This window comes from Manis javanica, chromosome 15 (genome assembly GCF_040802235.1).
Source record: "Manis javanica isolate MJ-LG chromosome 15, MJ_LKY, whole genome shotgun sequence".
Lineage (NCBI taxonomy): Eukaryota > Metazoa > Chordata > Mammalia > Pholidota > Manidae > Manis > Manis javanica.
In genome coordinates, this window is record NC_133170.1 from 8,615,869 (window position 1) to 8,629,671 (window position 13,803).

The 13,803-nt window shown below is 33.1% G+C and overlaps 1 protein-coding gene across 11 annotated transcripts in view; it reads right to left on the bottom strand.

Moving 5' to 3' along the window:
- Positions 1–13,803, bottom strand: part of CCDC91 (coiled-coil domain containing 91) — a 304,590-nt gene that overhangs the window by 45,649 nt on the left and 245,138 nt on the right. For all 11 annotated transcript variants that reach the window (XM_037020378.2, XM_073223944.1, XM_073223938.1 and 8 more), the window contains one exon: positions 11,807–11,920. In XM_037020378.2, coding sequence (XP_036876273.2) covers positions 11,807–11,920 — 114 coding nt within the window. The remainder of the gene's footprint in view (positions 1–11,806; positions 11,921–13,803) is intronic.

The window sequence follows — 13,803 nt, forward strand, 5'->3', positions numbered from 1 at the left end:
AGGGTGGTAGAAACTTTGGCTGTCGGGGGCAGCAGAGGTTGTGAGATGTTAGTTCAACACACGAGGCGCAAGTGGGCAAGTGGAGGCGACCACGGCTCTCTAGTGGTTGGCAGGGGAGGGGGGCAGCAGCATTTCCTCGTCGGGCCAGTTCTATGTCATGGTTTTAGGTTTTGCTTCTGGAAGCTGAGCTTCAAAGCCTGTGTTTCCCATCCACTATTATCCTTACTAAATAAATTTCTGCTTAACCAAAGTCAACTTCTATTATTTAGCATGAGGAATTTGATCTGCATTTTAAAAATTACATAGCTTTCAAATCGACCAACAGCCTGTCAAATATTTACAGGATCTTAATATTGGGTTAATCTCAAATTATCTGATAAAGGGGTACAATGATAAAAAGTATTTCTTAGAGGGTACAATGATGTGAAAGTTGGAACTTGATGTATAAAACTGAGGATTATGGAATATCATGCATGAAATCTCAACTGAACCAATCAATGATGAAGGGAATGAATGAAAAATTACTAGAAAAGGCTGTAGGATAATAAATATCTTTAAAAAGAGAAAGAATGGGAAGACATGTACACTGGTACATCATTCCCAGAGAAGGAAAAGAGTGCTGGCAAAAGTATTGCTTTGCGTTATTCATCTGGTATTCCTTGTTTATAACAAAAATACTCTGACAATTTAGTCAAAGGCTAAGTCAGACATGTAATTCACCCATAATCTAATGGGTTTCATTCAAAAAGAACCTCAGTATAAATGGTTATGTGTTTCCTCTCTGTCAGACTAGAGAGGCTCAGCCTTACTCTACAGGGTGAGCATGAAGCTTCAGAGCAAGACAGGAGCACAAAGAGGTCATGTCGGTGCATATGAATCAGCAACAACCAGAATGTCAAGGAGGTTTTTTTTTTGTTTTCATATGAGAAGAAAAATACCGCATCTTTTAGAAAATGATTTTTTCATGATATTTCCAAGGCACTATTAGTTACAAACCAAATTGTTATTTTTGCTATTTTTTTCAAAGGAAGAACTGATGGCTAAGGAGATACATAGGATGGAAAAAAACTATACAATAAATCAAATTAAAAAACTTCCAATGTCTTTTAGTAATAATACCACCTCCTTTCTATTTAAAGTTAGAGGTTTTGATAGTGGAAGGAAATAAAAAAAAGTCATTTCATTTCAAAGTACCACACGAAAAATAACTCATCTCTTAGCTATTTAACAATTGAGAAATAAGGCAAAGAAAAAGAAGCAACAGACTGTTCATAAATATTTAAGGTAGTTTAAGAGTATGAGCCTAAATGGAATATGCCCATAATTCCATAAATATAATTTCTATACTCCAATTGTTTAAAGTACATAAGAGGAAAATGCTATATTTCTAAATGTTCTACAAGAAACTCTTGTACATAAGTGCAAAGGCTGAACTGTTATTGTTCAATTATTTTATCTTTCTCATAAATCATTTCTTCTCCCTACCTAGCAAGATGAAGAATCAAAAGCCACTAAAAAGAAGTGTCAGACTGGAGTAAACACGAGGGTTATATTGCTTAGATCCATGCTAAATAGAGTGAAATTAAGTTTTTAAAAATAACATTCTCTGAGCCAACACAACTTCAAGATTTAACAAAATGAGTGTTTTTTTAAATAGAATGTATTGGGATCATGATTCAGTTTTCCTAATTTGCTACATAAAAAACTTGTTTGCCAAAATGACTTGTATATTTGTATATATTTTAAAGGAGAGAAATAACCCTGACATGTTAGTTTTATTTTTTAATTTCTAGAGGAAATATAAATCTAAGGGAGTTTGGCATTAGCCTGTATGTCAGCAGAAATGTACATTAATTCCAAGGTATACCTATGAGGACTTCTGAGAACAAAAAGAGAATTGACTAAGGGTTTTAGTTTTAAACACTGGTATTAATGGACTGGATAGAATAAAAGGTACAGATAATATTACCTGGAATAGTAGAACTAGACTGGGTTTAAAAACACAAAACTATTGTTCCATATAAACTTAGGGTGGTTTTAACTTCACAGCCCAATTCACATTGCACATTTTATAGAAACATCATCCTAAGATTTTGTTATTAATCTTTTACTACCACCTAATATGGTCATGCCAATTAGGAAAATGCTAGGCCTGTTTTTTTAATATATGAATCAAAACCTTAAAACCCTGCAGGAATGAAATAATATTTCAAGTATCTGAGCCAACAGTCTTTGCTACTCAATATCCAACTCAAAAGTTGAGAGTAGGTGAAAATGTATTTAAAAATAATATATAAATTGAATGCAATACATAATTTCAAGTAATTCTCCAAATGAGGGTGTGTGTATATGCACATTGTCCATGTCATGTGTTTCTACTGTTCTTCCTAATTTATCTGAATGGAGCTTATCTATCTATGTAGATGAAGCCCGTAAATTTATTTAATTTACTCAGATGAAGCCTGTAAAGTAGAAAGGCACAATAAAAACCTGTTAGTGGAGAAACTGACAATCCCAGAATACCCTATGAAAAATAATGCATAAAGTAAATTATCCAATAAGACTGAGAACCTCCCTCCACGGTCTGCAGTCAGGCACAGCGAAGCTAAAATCTTGAATCTCTTTCTTACTGATCCTGGGCAATTACTGACCAATCTAATAGTGATGACTCCCTATTTTCCTTGTCTGTAAAGTGCAGATGATATTTCTGGGCTATTCTGAGGGTTGTGTGTAACAGCATAAAGCAGCTACCACAGTATCTTGGACAAACACGGCACTCAATAAATGGTGGTGGTTTTATATTTTTTTTTTCTGATGTAGAACATTCCTTTTCACTTAGATTCCAGTAGAGCTGAACATTTTTAGGTATTCCTTTAGTGTTAAGGTGATTTAAGATAATGTTTTCTGGTTTCTAGACTGAATTTCCAGAGTTATTTTTTCTTTAACTGAACAAACTCAGATCTTTCAAACTCTTTTCCTAGGTTATATACTCAACAGCTCACTCTGAACCCAAGAACCCATGAAAATATCAACATTTTTCCCTAAACATGGAACCCAAAACTGGGCACAGTTCTATAGTTCAAGCACCATAAGAGAAGAGAGCAGTAACACATGGGCTCCTGGTTCCATGATCGGTCCTTTTCTGCATCACCGAGGATCTCATGCCATTCTAATTCTTCCAGCTGTTTGTGCTAAGGTTGTACCTCTTCACCAGTTCTAATTACCGTGGGCTTTTATAATCATCTTTAGATACCAGGTTCACTCTAGATAATAAAATGAAACTGATAGTACACATGAAGTTGGCAAGGCCAGACGGTGTGAGGTAGAGGGAAAGAGGACAGGCCAAGGATAGGAAAACTCAAGTCTCAGCTGTGCTATTTACCAGATGTAACCTTGAAAAAATCAACATTCCTATTATATTTCATTTTCTGGCTTTTAAAATCAGAATAATAGCCATGCAGGTGTTTTTAAGAGTCAAATAACATACGTAAAAATCTTCATAAATTTTAGTTTTTATAAACAAATATATATTGTTTATTTAGTTTTTATAAACAAATATATATATATATATTGTTTATATATTTAACAAACAAATATATATTGACTTTATGGATACTAGGGTATAAACTCTCTTGGCTATTTCATTTATCCTGCGTCCTGAACACACAGTGGTGATGATACTGGGGTTCTTGTTCAAGGAGTGGAAGAATGAACTTTGCAAACGCTCAAGGTATGCAAGTCAGGGAGAGGCTTTTATTTAGAGGGAAAGCGAAAATACGGAGCTCCTGGGGGATGGGACAAGAGTGCCCATGGCTAGGCTTTGTCTAGGGGTTTATATCCTACTGAGTTGTCTGTTTCTTACTGGTTCTTGCCTGAATGCTTACACTGAATTGCAGGTTCTCCATTGGCTCCCGCCCGAATGCGGGCATTTGTTTTAACCAATGCCACTGAAGATTGTCTATGCTCCTAATCTGGTATTTTTAATCCTAAAGAATCTCTGTGGCTCTAATTTTATTACTGTTTAACACTGAGTTTCAATAAGAGTTTCCTTGTACATTGTTATATTGTTCTGACTGTAATTATCCTGTTTTGCTTCTCCCAGAGGCCCTCACCCCACTCTATCTAAACCCACAGCCACTGCCTCATTGAGACATAAAGATGCTTAATATTTCTTTACAGAATGGAAGAAACATTTATACTGAAGTTTCTCAGTACATAGCGTAGGAACAGGGAAGGGCACGCTCAGATGCATGCTGTGTATGGACAGATCAAGACGCTGGAAATTTGGAATACCACTTCACTTTTCATTGTTTTCTACACAGTATCATACCTGGAGATGGGGCAGCACAGTGAAAAGCAATTGTGGGCCTTTAGTAAATAGTTCATGAATAAATGAAGGTGTACATATATATATATATATACACACACACATATATATGCTTTTTAACTTCTAAGGTTGGCTAAAGGGTAAATCAACAAAAACTTTTTAAAAAATCTGTACATCTCCACTGCTCACAATATGAACTTTATAACCCAAGACATTCTAGAACTACAACCAAAAAGTTTATCAAGAAACTAGAAATAGATGTTTTAATAAAAATCTTTATAAATTCGCTTACTTCTATAAAAGAGGAAACCTTTGGTTTCTGACAGACTGTTGTCCATTCTCTTTCAACTACATAGCCTAGTCCAGCTGGGTTGAAATAAAAAAGCCCACTCCAATCACCACAGCCTTGAATAAGCTTCTGGAGTTCTACTGTCAGCATAATGTTTCTGACCTTTACTCAAGCCTGCTGTGTGCTATGGTTCTGCTATAGCTTCAAGCCATTATTTTGACCTCCCATAATTACTTAAAGTACTAGGCTCTTTCACTTTCCTTCAAAAACAAGACAGCTTTTTAAAGACACGGTGCTCTTGGGTCTCCATAGCTGCTGTGATCTGGCAGATACTTCATGGCACCATATAGCTAACGAACACAGTCTCTGTAATCCTTTTGTTCTTGGCTTTTAATCTGAAAAATTTAATTTCTGACCTACTTACAGACTTTTGTCCCTATTCTGTATGGTTGCATCTTGCCCACAGAGATGATTTGCCTCACGGTTAACAGCTCAGATTCCTAGAACCAGGCTGTACTTTCCAGCTTTGTGATTTGGTGGTTAATATTACTGTGAGTAATGAATACACATACATACATAAACACACATACATTTAAATAATGCTGTGTTGTTATATATGCCCAGACTAGTGCTGGGACATATATAATGCTATATAAGCATTAGCTTTCATCATCATTGTTATCACAATCATTTCAATTTTAAGGCCTTTAATAGGTACCACTTCCTCTAGGTCTGAACTCTGGTTTTCCTTCTTATAATATCAGCTGCTCACCACTGATATTATGAAATATTTAGCCTTCGGAGTCAAAATTTCACTCGGTTTGGCCCATCTCAAGAAGCTATACCTCACTGCAGACCTTCAATGATAGTGTATCCATCCTGTGTGTAATTCCTAACTGCTACAGCTGATGACTCAACGTAGACACTTTGACTTCATTGATTTGTCTTTGATTTGAATCAATTTTTATCACCATCTAAATTTTAAGAAGTTTAGTATAGTGCACTAATGGACAAAAATAATCTGAATATTTATGAAAAAGTTAAAAACATTTTGCTATAGAATAAGGCTAATATTACAATAATTCAAGTGATTGAGTAATTATTTAGATGAACGTTTTAAATTATTACAAAAACACAGAGAGATAAAAATTTAGAAACTAAATGAACCAAACAGAGGTATTCACACTTACTATACTTTGATTTAGAAATTTTTTTTAAACAAAAATGTTACCCCCTAAAACAGTTCAAGTACATTAACTGCTGTACCAACCCAGCTCTTCTGTGCTCAGGCATTGATTTTAAATTGGAATATATGTTGTGCTCCCTGAAACAAGACTAATGGGATTTAACTTAAGCATTAAGCTTTAGCTACAGTATCTTCTCAACTACCCCACTATTGAAATGGACATGATCAATAGATTTGCCTCAACAAAGTCCATGGTTGTCATATGTCACTAAGTCCTTTTAAGGTAATTCTTAGGCAAGTGAGTGAGCAAAACAGTAAGAAAGGGGATCAGGAAGATTGTTAAAATGTATAGTGGGGGATAGAGAGAAATTTTATTTTAAAGTATATTGTACAAGATGAGCTTTCAAAGAAGATAAAGGTAAAGTGTAAGGCAGAAATACTGTAAACAATTTTAAAAACCATACCTATATAAGCTTTGTAAAACTACAAAACATTTTAAAACATTCACCTTATTGGTTTCCACTAATCCCTACTTCCAAATAGAATCAAATTCTTCTTTAAATTTAGATGGAAGGATAAATTTACAACCCAGTGGGACACCACTTTTCAGAAAGATTTGTACTAGCAATTTCTAAATCCAAATATATTTCCATTTATTTGTTATTGTACCACTTGAAATCGGTGAAATTTTACAAAGTTTTAAGGTTTTAATGGCTTGCATTAAAATACAGGTTGTATGGAGTAGATTAAACTCCCTTTGGCATAAAAAAATGAAATTCACCTGAAAGTGCGGACAACAATTCCATATGACGGTGTATACTGCGCTTTCCTATGCTCAGGTCAAATAAAAGCATTTTGTAATATGAGATTCAAATCAAAAGTTACAAGCACGCACACTGGATTGCTACTGAGCTGTTCCGGGCATAGCCAACTGAACTGTCTGCCTCACGACGGGTAGGAGCAGGGCTAACCAAGTACAAGAAGAATGGGGCCGGAGGCTGCGGAATGCCAAAAAAGGGCCATTTTTCTGAACTAAAATATAAATAATTTATATGATAATTACTATAATGCAACTGATTTATACCAAGAATTAAAAACCTGCTGGGAGTCTCATGAGTGGTCAAAGAAAACGTTACTCATAATCTTAATAGATTTGAGAACTGTAAGAGACATTAGAGATTAGCTAGTCCAACTTCCATGTCAATAAGAAGAGAAAAGTAAGACACCACAAGATGTTCAATAACTTGCCTTGAAATCATGTTTAATTCAAGTAATTAGAACTAGTAGAAACTAAAGAGAGTTCATTTTGGCCAAATATTTCTTCTTAATAAATAGTTTCAGATACAAGCACTCAAGAATATTTCAGCAGAACTGGATTAAGTGGGTCCTCTTACAATTATGAAATTCTGACAATGCCTTGACCACAAAAACTTTGAAGTGAAGATAACTGCTCCTTACTCTTTCCTAAAGATCTAAATTAAAAGGATCCTCTAATGTGAAGATTATTTTCCTGGAGGTGATTTAGAAAACACAGGCCATAATTCTGCATCTTAAGAGGAAAAAATAATAATCTTTTATTACATTTGGAAGAGATTTTATTTTTTAGGAATCACTGCCTGGCTGTGAGCAGCTGCTGCTTGCTGAATGTCATCCACACTTCCTCCCTCATAGCTAGTTCATGTGTAACGGGCTCAGCTTGTGGGATGGGTTGGAATACTTCATTCTAATCCAAGGGCCACAGGTCATTATAAACCACAAATTCATCCTCCCTGGGGGAGTGTGAAGGGATGTGGTCTTTCCCATCTCAGTTCTCTTCAATCTCCTTTAGACTAAAACAATATTTTTGGCACTAATGAGCAGATCTAATATATTGTAATACCTTATCTGGCAATTAATATCAACTACTCAATTCGGTTGCAGCATGAAACCAAAGAACAATATATAAATGAATGAATGTGTATTTCAATAAAACTTTACTTATACAAACAGGAAGCAAGTCAGATTTGACCCACTTGCACTGTAGTGTGCAATCCCTTAACTGGAATTTATAATGATTTAAGAGAGTTTTGAACCAAAATTTAAATTTTAATAAAATGTAGTATGGCCTGACAATGCAAACCACTATACTTGTAGGTACCCAACTGATTCTCAGACAAATTAAATATATTTTTTAAGCTTTTCAGGTTTTTTTATTTGCCATTTCTTTTCTATTGTACAAATTACAATGGAATTTCTAAAGTCATTTAAAAATTGGGCAATTACTATGATCTAATATGGAAACTTTGAGAGCTGAGGCTACAAAACATTAACTTTCAACTCAATAATAAATTTGTGAATATAATAATATTTTTTCTTAGATTAACAAGATAGATTTACAGAGGAATTAAAAAAAATAACTATCATTTAGAATTCTTATCAGAAAGCATTTTTATCACTGGAAAAGATTCATTATTGAATTTTTTTTCTGGCTGATCATTTTAAAAATTCTTCTTGTTTGGATATTTTGATCATATACTAATTTTTGGTTACATACTAATAATTATATACATTACTAATTACATACTAATTATTATAACTCAGACTAATAATATAAGTATGAAGTATCTGACTTAGTAAATAATGTAGGATGCAATGTCAGTGTAAATTATGACTCATTTAATTAGCACATGAATAAGTTAGCCCCCTTGGCCCTGTCCAAGGTGTTCAGACCAGGTGAATAGTAAATATTTATAAAGTTTGATGATATCCCTATCGATTTGATGCAAAACATATAAAAAAAAGCCTGGTAAATTACATTTAAAAGTAAAATATTTTCTCAGTATGATTCTGATTTTAATTCTCAGTATAACTATAATATTCAAAAGGATTGGGTAATTGATTAAAAACTTGTTGACTGCAGATACATAGAAGCAATGCTCTCTATGGTGATTTGTAATTCTACTGCATTTATATTGTAGGGAAAGTGTAAGTTACATGAAAAGTTAAGCATTTGGATTTTTCATTTTATGACACTCTGTTCTTTTAAAAGTAAAAGAATGAAGAAAAAATAAAGGGAAAAGAGTCTTCATTTCAGTCTTTCAGTGAATTTGGTAAGGGTAAGATGATGTCAAAGGAAATATTCAGAACAAAAGACATAAAGACAGGAACTAACAAACATTGGACTTCTTTTCTTTCAAAGATTTTTTAAAACTTCAAAAGGGGAAGATTACTTCACAGACTGGAATGTAAGCCCAGTTGGAACCAAGGTCTACCGGGTTTTTGAGGTGTCTAATGTTGAAAATCTCAAGTTGACTCTCTAGTTATAAAAAGCTGGACAGGAGAAAGGAAAATTTCTGTTCTGGAAAACACTGGAGAAGTGTTCTCTGATGCAAATAGAAACCCGTCTTACAAAGGAAGAAGTAGAGATGAGTTGCCCGAATTTAGTCTTTTGGAAAACATCAAGAAGATTATGAATCTGCTAAAAAAACTTTAGTTTCTACTAAATATTACTTTATAAGCTATGAGATATCTTATTTTTGGTGAAAAATTTCCAAGCCCTAAAATATTCATGAAAATTAACTTGAAACACTGAAATACATTTTGGGAAAGAAGAGGAGTATTGAGAATCTTAATTTTTAAAAAGTTATATAAAAAAAGAAGCCTAGAAATTAGTTGGTGCTTTCATTTCAGATATTTTACCCACTTCCTTTTTTATAGCATTTCTGTTTGAAGAGATGGAAAGATTCAAATATTAGAAGTATTCCACAAAGTGCGTTATGAAAAAACCCTCCAAATCCCAAAGTGGAAGTAATAAACTTCCTACTAGTACTCTGATTAAATCAGTTCGACTCTTCTGTGACTCTAGTAACAAGAACAGAATAAACTTTTAGAATCACACTGTAAACTCCAGAGAAAATAGAATGCCAAATATTAATCTGAAAAGCACATTTTTTAATCAGCAAAAAATAATGCAATTAGGAGTGTCCTTTTTTTTTTAATAATGTGGCACCACTGATAAAAATCAGAGCACATAGTTATTGAGTCCTTACTCTAGCTGTTCTATTTTATTACACACATTGATTTCTGACACTCCTTAAGATATTAAATTTATTCTCCTTAAGATAGAACAAACACAGAGAAGTGGAACTTTGGTGCAAAGAGAATCTAATGGTGTCATGATTTTGTTATTATTAATGGACTTTTCTACATGTGATGACTAGTATACCCAATACAAATGAATACTAATCCTTAAGGTAATTTGCAAGAACATATAGATTAAATGGCAGAGCTCATTGTCCATTCACCTCACACAGGGAACAAATAACTCCCATACACGCATTTCTTGCTCTCATTTTAAATATTTTTTATGGCAGTAACATCATTCTATTGAGGGGAAAATATGATTTTTACATTTTTTAATGAAAAACCTCCCATTTTGATAAAAGAAGTATTAATCTAAGATAATCTTATGAATGGGTTTGCTTTGCTATGTAATATTTTGTGCAGATTTAGCACTCAAATAAGGATTGGTCATATATTACTAAAACAACATGGTAAAGAAGGATATGCCCACAAGACATCTTAGATTCTTAGAACAAGACTTCAGGTCTATGTTCTTTCACTACTGCAGTTCCTGTATGTGTGCAAACCCTTTGTGGGATGACTTCCAAACCAGCTTATTTAAAATAAACTCTAGGGGGTTACATAAAGAAATAGGCATTTTCTGAGAATATATCACTTCATGAAAAATCCACTGACTATTTTTGGCTCAGAATTTTCTCTTCAGAATGTTTGGTCATCAAGAATTTGGGTGACAAGGCTTTTAAAAACATATTGGTAACAAGCACAAAGATTTAGTCCCACACAAAATAATTCTGTGAATGGTTAATTTATCTGTAAAGCCTACTTAGCAATTTTTACCAAAATTCTCCTTTGGTGAAATGCTAAGGTAGTAACTGGAGGTAAGAATTTTCTTTGAATCATATCAAATTTGACTTCAAATGAAGAGTGTGGGACTAAAGAGTTGTCACAAGCTTTTTACACTCCATGCCTTCAACTTAACTGCCAACTGAGGATAATCTTATATTTTCCATTTATTTTGCCATTTAGACTTCCATTAACTTAGTCTAAGCATTATGTGTCAAGTTTCTTCAAACAGTATGTTTTATATTTTATTTGTTTTTATCATATGTAATATTACATAACACAAGATATATATTGTTTATATTATATATTTATACCTAATATCATATATAATCCTAGAATATATTGCTTATATAGCATGTTGTAAACATAAAAATAAAACATAAAACACTGTGAGAGAACTTATACATTATAATACAATGTTTATTTCAGAATTTACATTAAACATCTCACCTTAAGGGATTTTCATCTTGGATATTACTTAAGACTAAAGATTTGATGAAAAGATTATCAATTAAGTTTGACCTATTATTTTTGGTCACTGTTCAGACTCACACGTTAATAAACCATGTTGTACTGAAATTTATTTTGTAAATTTCATGTTGCACTGAAATGATTAAACTGTACATTTATTTTGTAAAGCTTCAGTATACATGCTAAATCCTGACAAACATATTCTGAATTACGTTGTGGAAATGGAGCTATGGCAAAAGAGCCTTAATTTGCTGTTACAAAGTCCTTAGAACCACAGTGGTGTTAACAGGCCCGACATAAAGACTTCAACGTGGAAAAAATTAACAAACTTACAGCAAAAAGCTAAAAATCTGACACTGTCTACTTTTCATGTGTCCCATTGAATTGGAAATGCTATAGGTCATTTTCTAGGAATCTAGCAAAGAATTACTGAGTGTTGCTTCTTGGTTGATGAGATGGGTTTTATGTTTACAGATGTAACTATTAGAAAATATAATTATATCAGAAAAATAATCTTACATGGAGATTCCTAAATTAGATAAAGGACATTTTACATATTTTAAAATTTCATGTTATTGCATGTCAGTTTATGGAAGCACAAATTAAAATCCTTCAGGGGGACACTTACCCTCTTCTGCTCTTTCACATAGTCTATCAATTCATCTCTTGTTCTTTTCACTGCCTCTTCCACAGCCTTTTCACTTCGCTGCTGCTCTTCTATTATTGCTGCCTTAACAGTTTCCTGTTTGTGGGAGGAAAAAAAGTCAGGGAGGTTTGCACTATGACATATTTGTGTCCATTTCATATAAACTAAAAACTCCTCAATGAGCTGAGCTCATTCTGTTCAAAGTGTTACTGTTAAACAAGAGTAAGAAGTTACAAAATCTCTTGGTGTCTGTTAGAGATTCCACAGAATTCTTTTCTAAACTGAGTGAAAAGGAAAAGCACTGGAATAAGCCATTTATTGAAGGGAGCGCCTGACAGTCTCCAATGGCTTCCTTACCCACCTTTCATTTGATGTTTACATGATTGATTGCCTTCCTGTACTTTGCACTATCCACATAAGACTTCCAACTTGTGTTTATTCTTCCAAGAACACCCTAATGCTCTAGCTGTTTTATTCACGTTTAATTTTCCCATCATACAATAATCAAGTGTGGTCTGGGTGGTAAGATTTACAGCTAGTTTGGTCCTCTTGCCAGGTTAAGATGTTGGGAGCTGGACACCATGAATAAGGTAAAAATTCCACCCTGTGTGCTGATATTTGAAATGAGAGATTTGGGAGAAAAGTGGTATTCCCCATTTTACTGAAATAGTAATTAGGTACCTAAGAGATTTCAGAATTTCAGATAAGGAGAAAGCAAGGTAAAATGAACACTTCTCAAAAAGTAATGGATTTTCTTCTACAATAGCTTTCATGGATTGGATCAATGCCACAAAATAAACTGACTTGACTTCATTTTTCTGTATAGGTATCATCTGTTTTTTAGACAGGAAACTGATGAGAAAATAAATGCCTTGAAATTTCTCATGAGTATTTCCTTCATTTTGCCACTTCTGAAGACTCTTCCCTGTGTAGCTTGTATGTTTACATTTAGTTTTCCACAATTAAATTTAGGTATGTATATATAACCCAGAAAATATGAAGTAATATTAAGAATTTCCTTTCCTGAATATATTTCCTGTAGAAAATTCGAATACAGAAAAATATGAACACAAAACAATACACACGCACACAGACTTCAATATCTACAGAGGATGGGACTCAAACTGTACAAACTATTTTCTAACTGGCATTTTTCACTTAAAATATATTTGGAATATTTTTAGCCCTTATCTATTGTTTTATAATATGCTGTATATTCTATTACAGGGATGTATAATAATTTATTTTACCAATTCTTAGTCATGAGTATTCTGGTTCTTTTTTAATCAAACAGAGCAGTGACAAGCATCTATGGCACATGCCAGGCATTTTCTTAGAATCAATTCAAGAAGTCGATTCATGTTGACCAAAGGATAATTTTTGAAACTCTCCTATAGATTTTGATAATTTGTACATTTTTTTCTTATAAGCAGCCCGTTAAAATGGCTGTTTTCTTGCATCCTTGATTACATTTAGTCTCATTTATGCTTGAGGGAGAATGACATCTAATTTTATTCTGCATTTTTTAAAAGATTATGTGATACTGAACATTTTTCTTAGAAATATCAGCAATACACATCATTTGCTTGTTCTCTTCCCACTTTAATATTGGTATACTCATATTTTTTTGATTCCCTTCCTAATATATAAAATTAAGTCACAAATCTGAAAATCCCTGTAATACTAACTTTGAGAATTGTTACTATTTGATTTTTAATCACTGAGTACATTAAGTTTTAGTTCCATTTATAAAATAATAAGTGCTGAATTGTTTCTATAACTATTTGGAAAGATTAAAGTAGAAAATCTATAATAATTTTTAAAAGAAAAAAATAGGGATAAATAAGATTATTTAAAGTAAAAACATCTACTATTACAATTCCTACTGGTTTCACTCTAGTTTGGAACTTGAAAATGTTCAGATTTTAGAAAGGCAAAAAATGTTGCATATATTACTAACCTCCTGAAATATAACACAC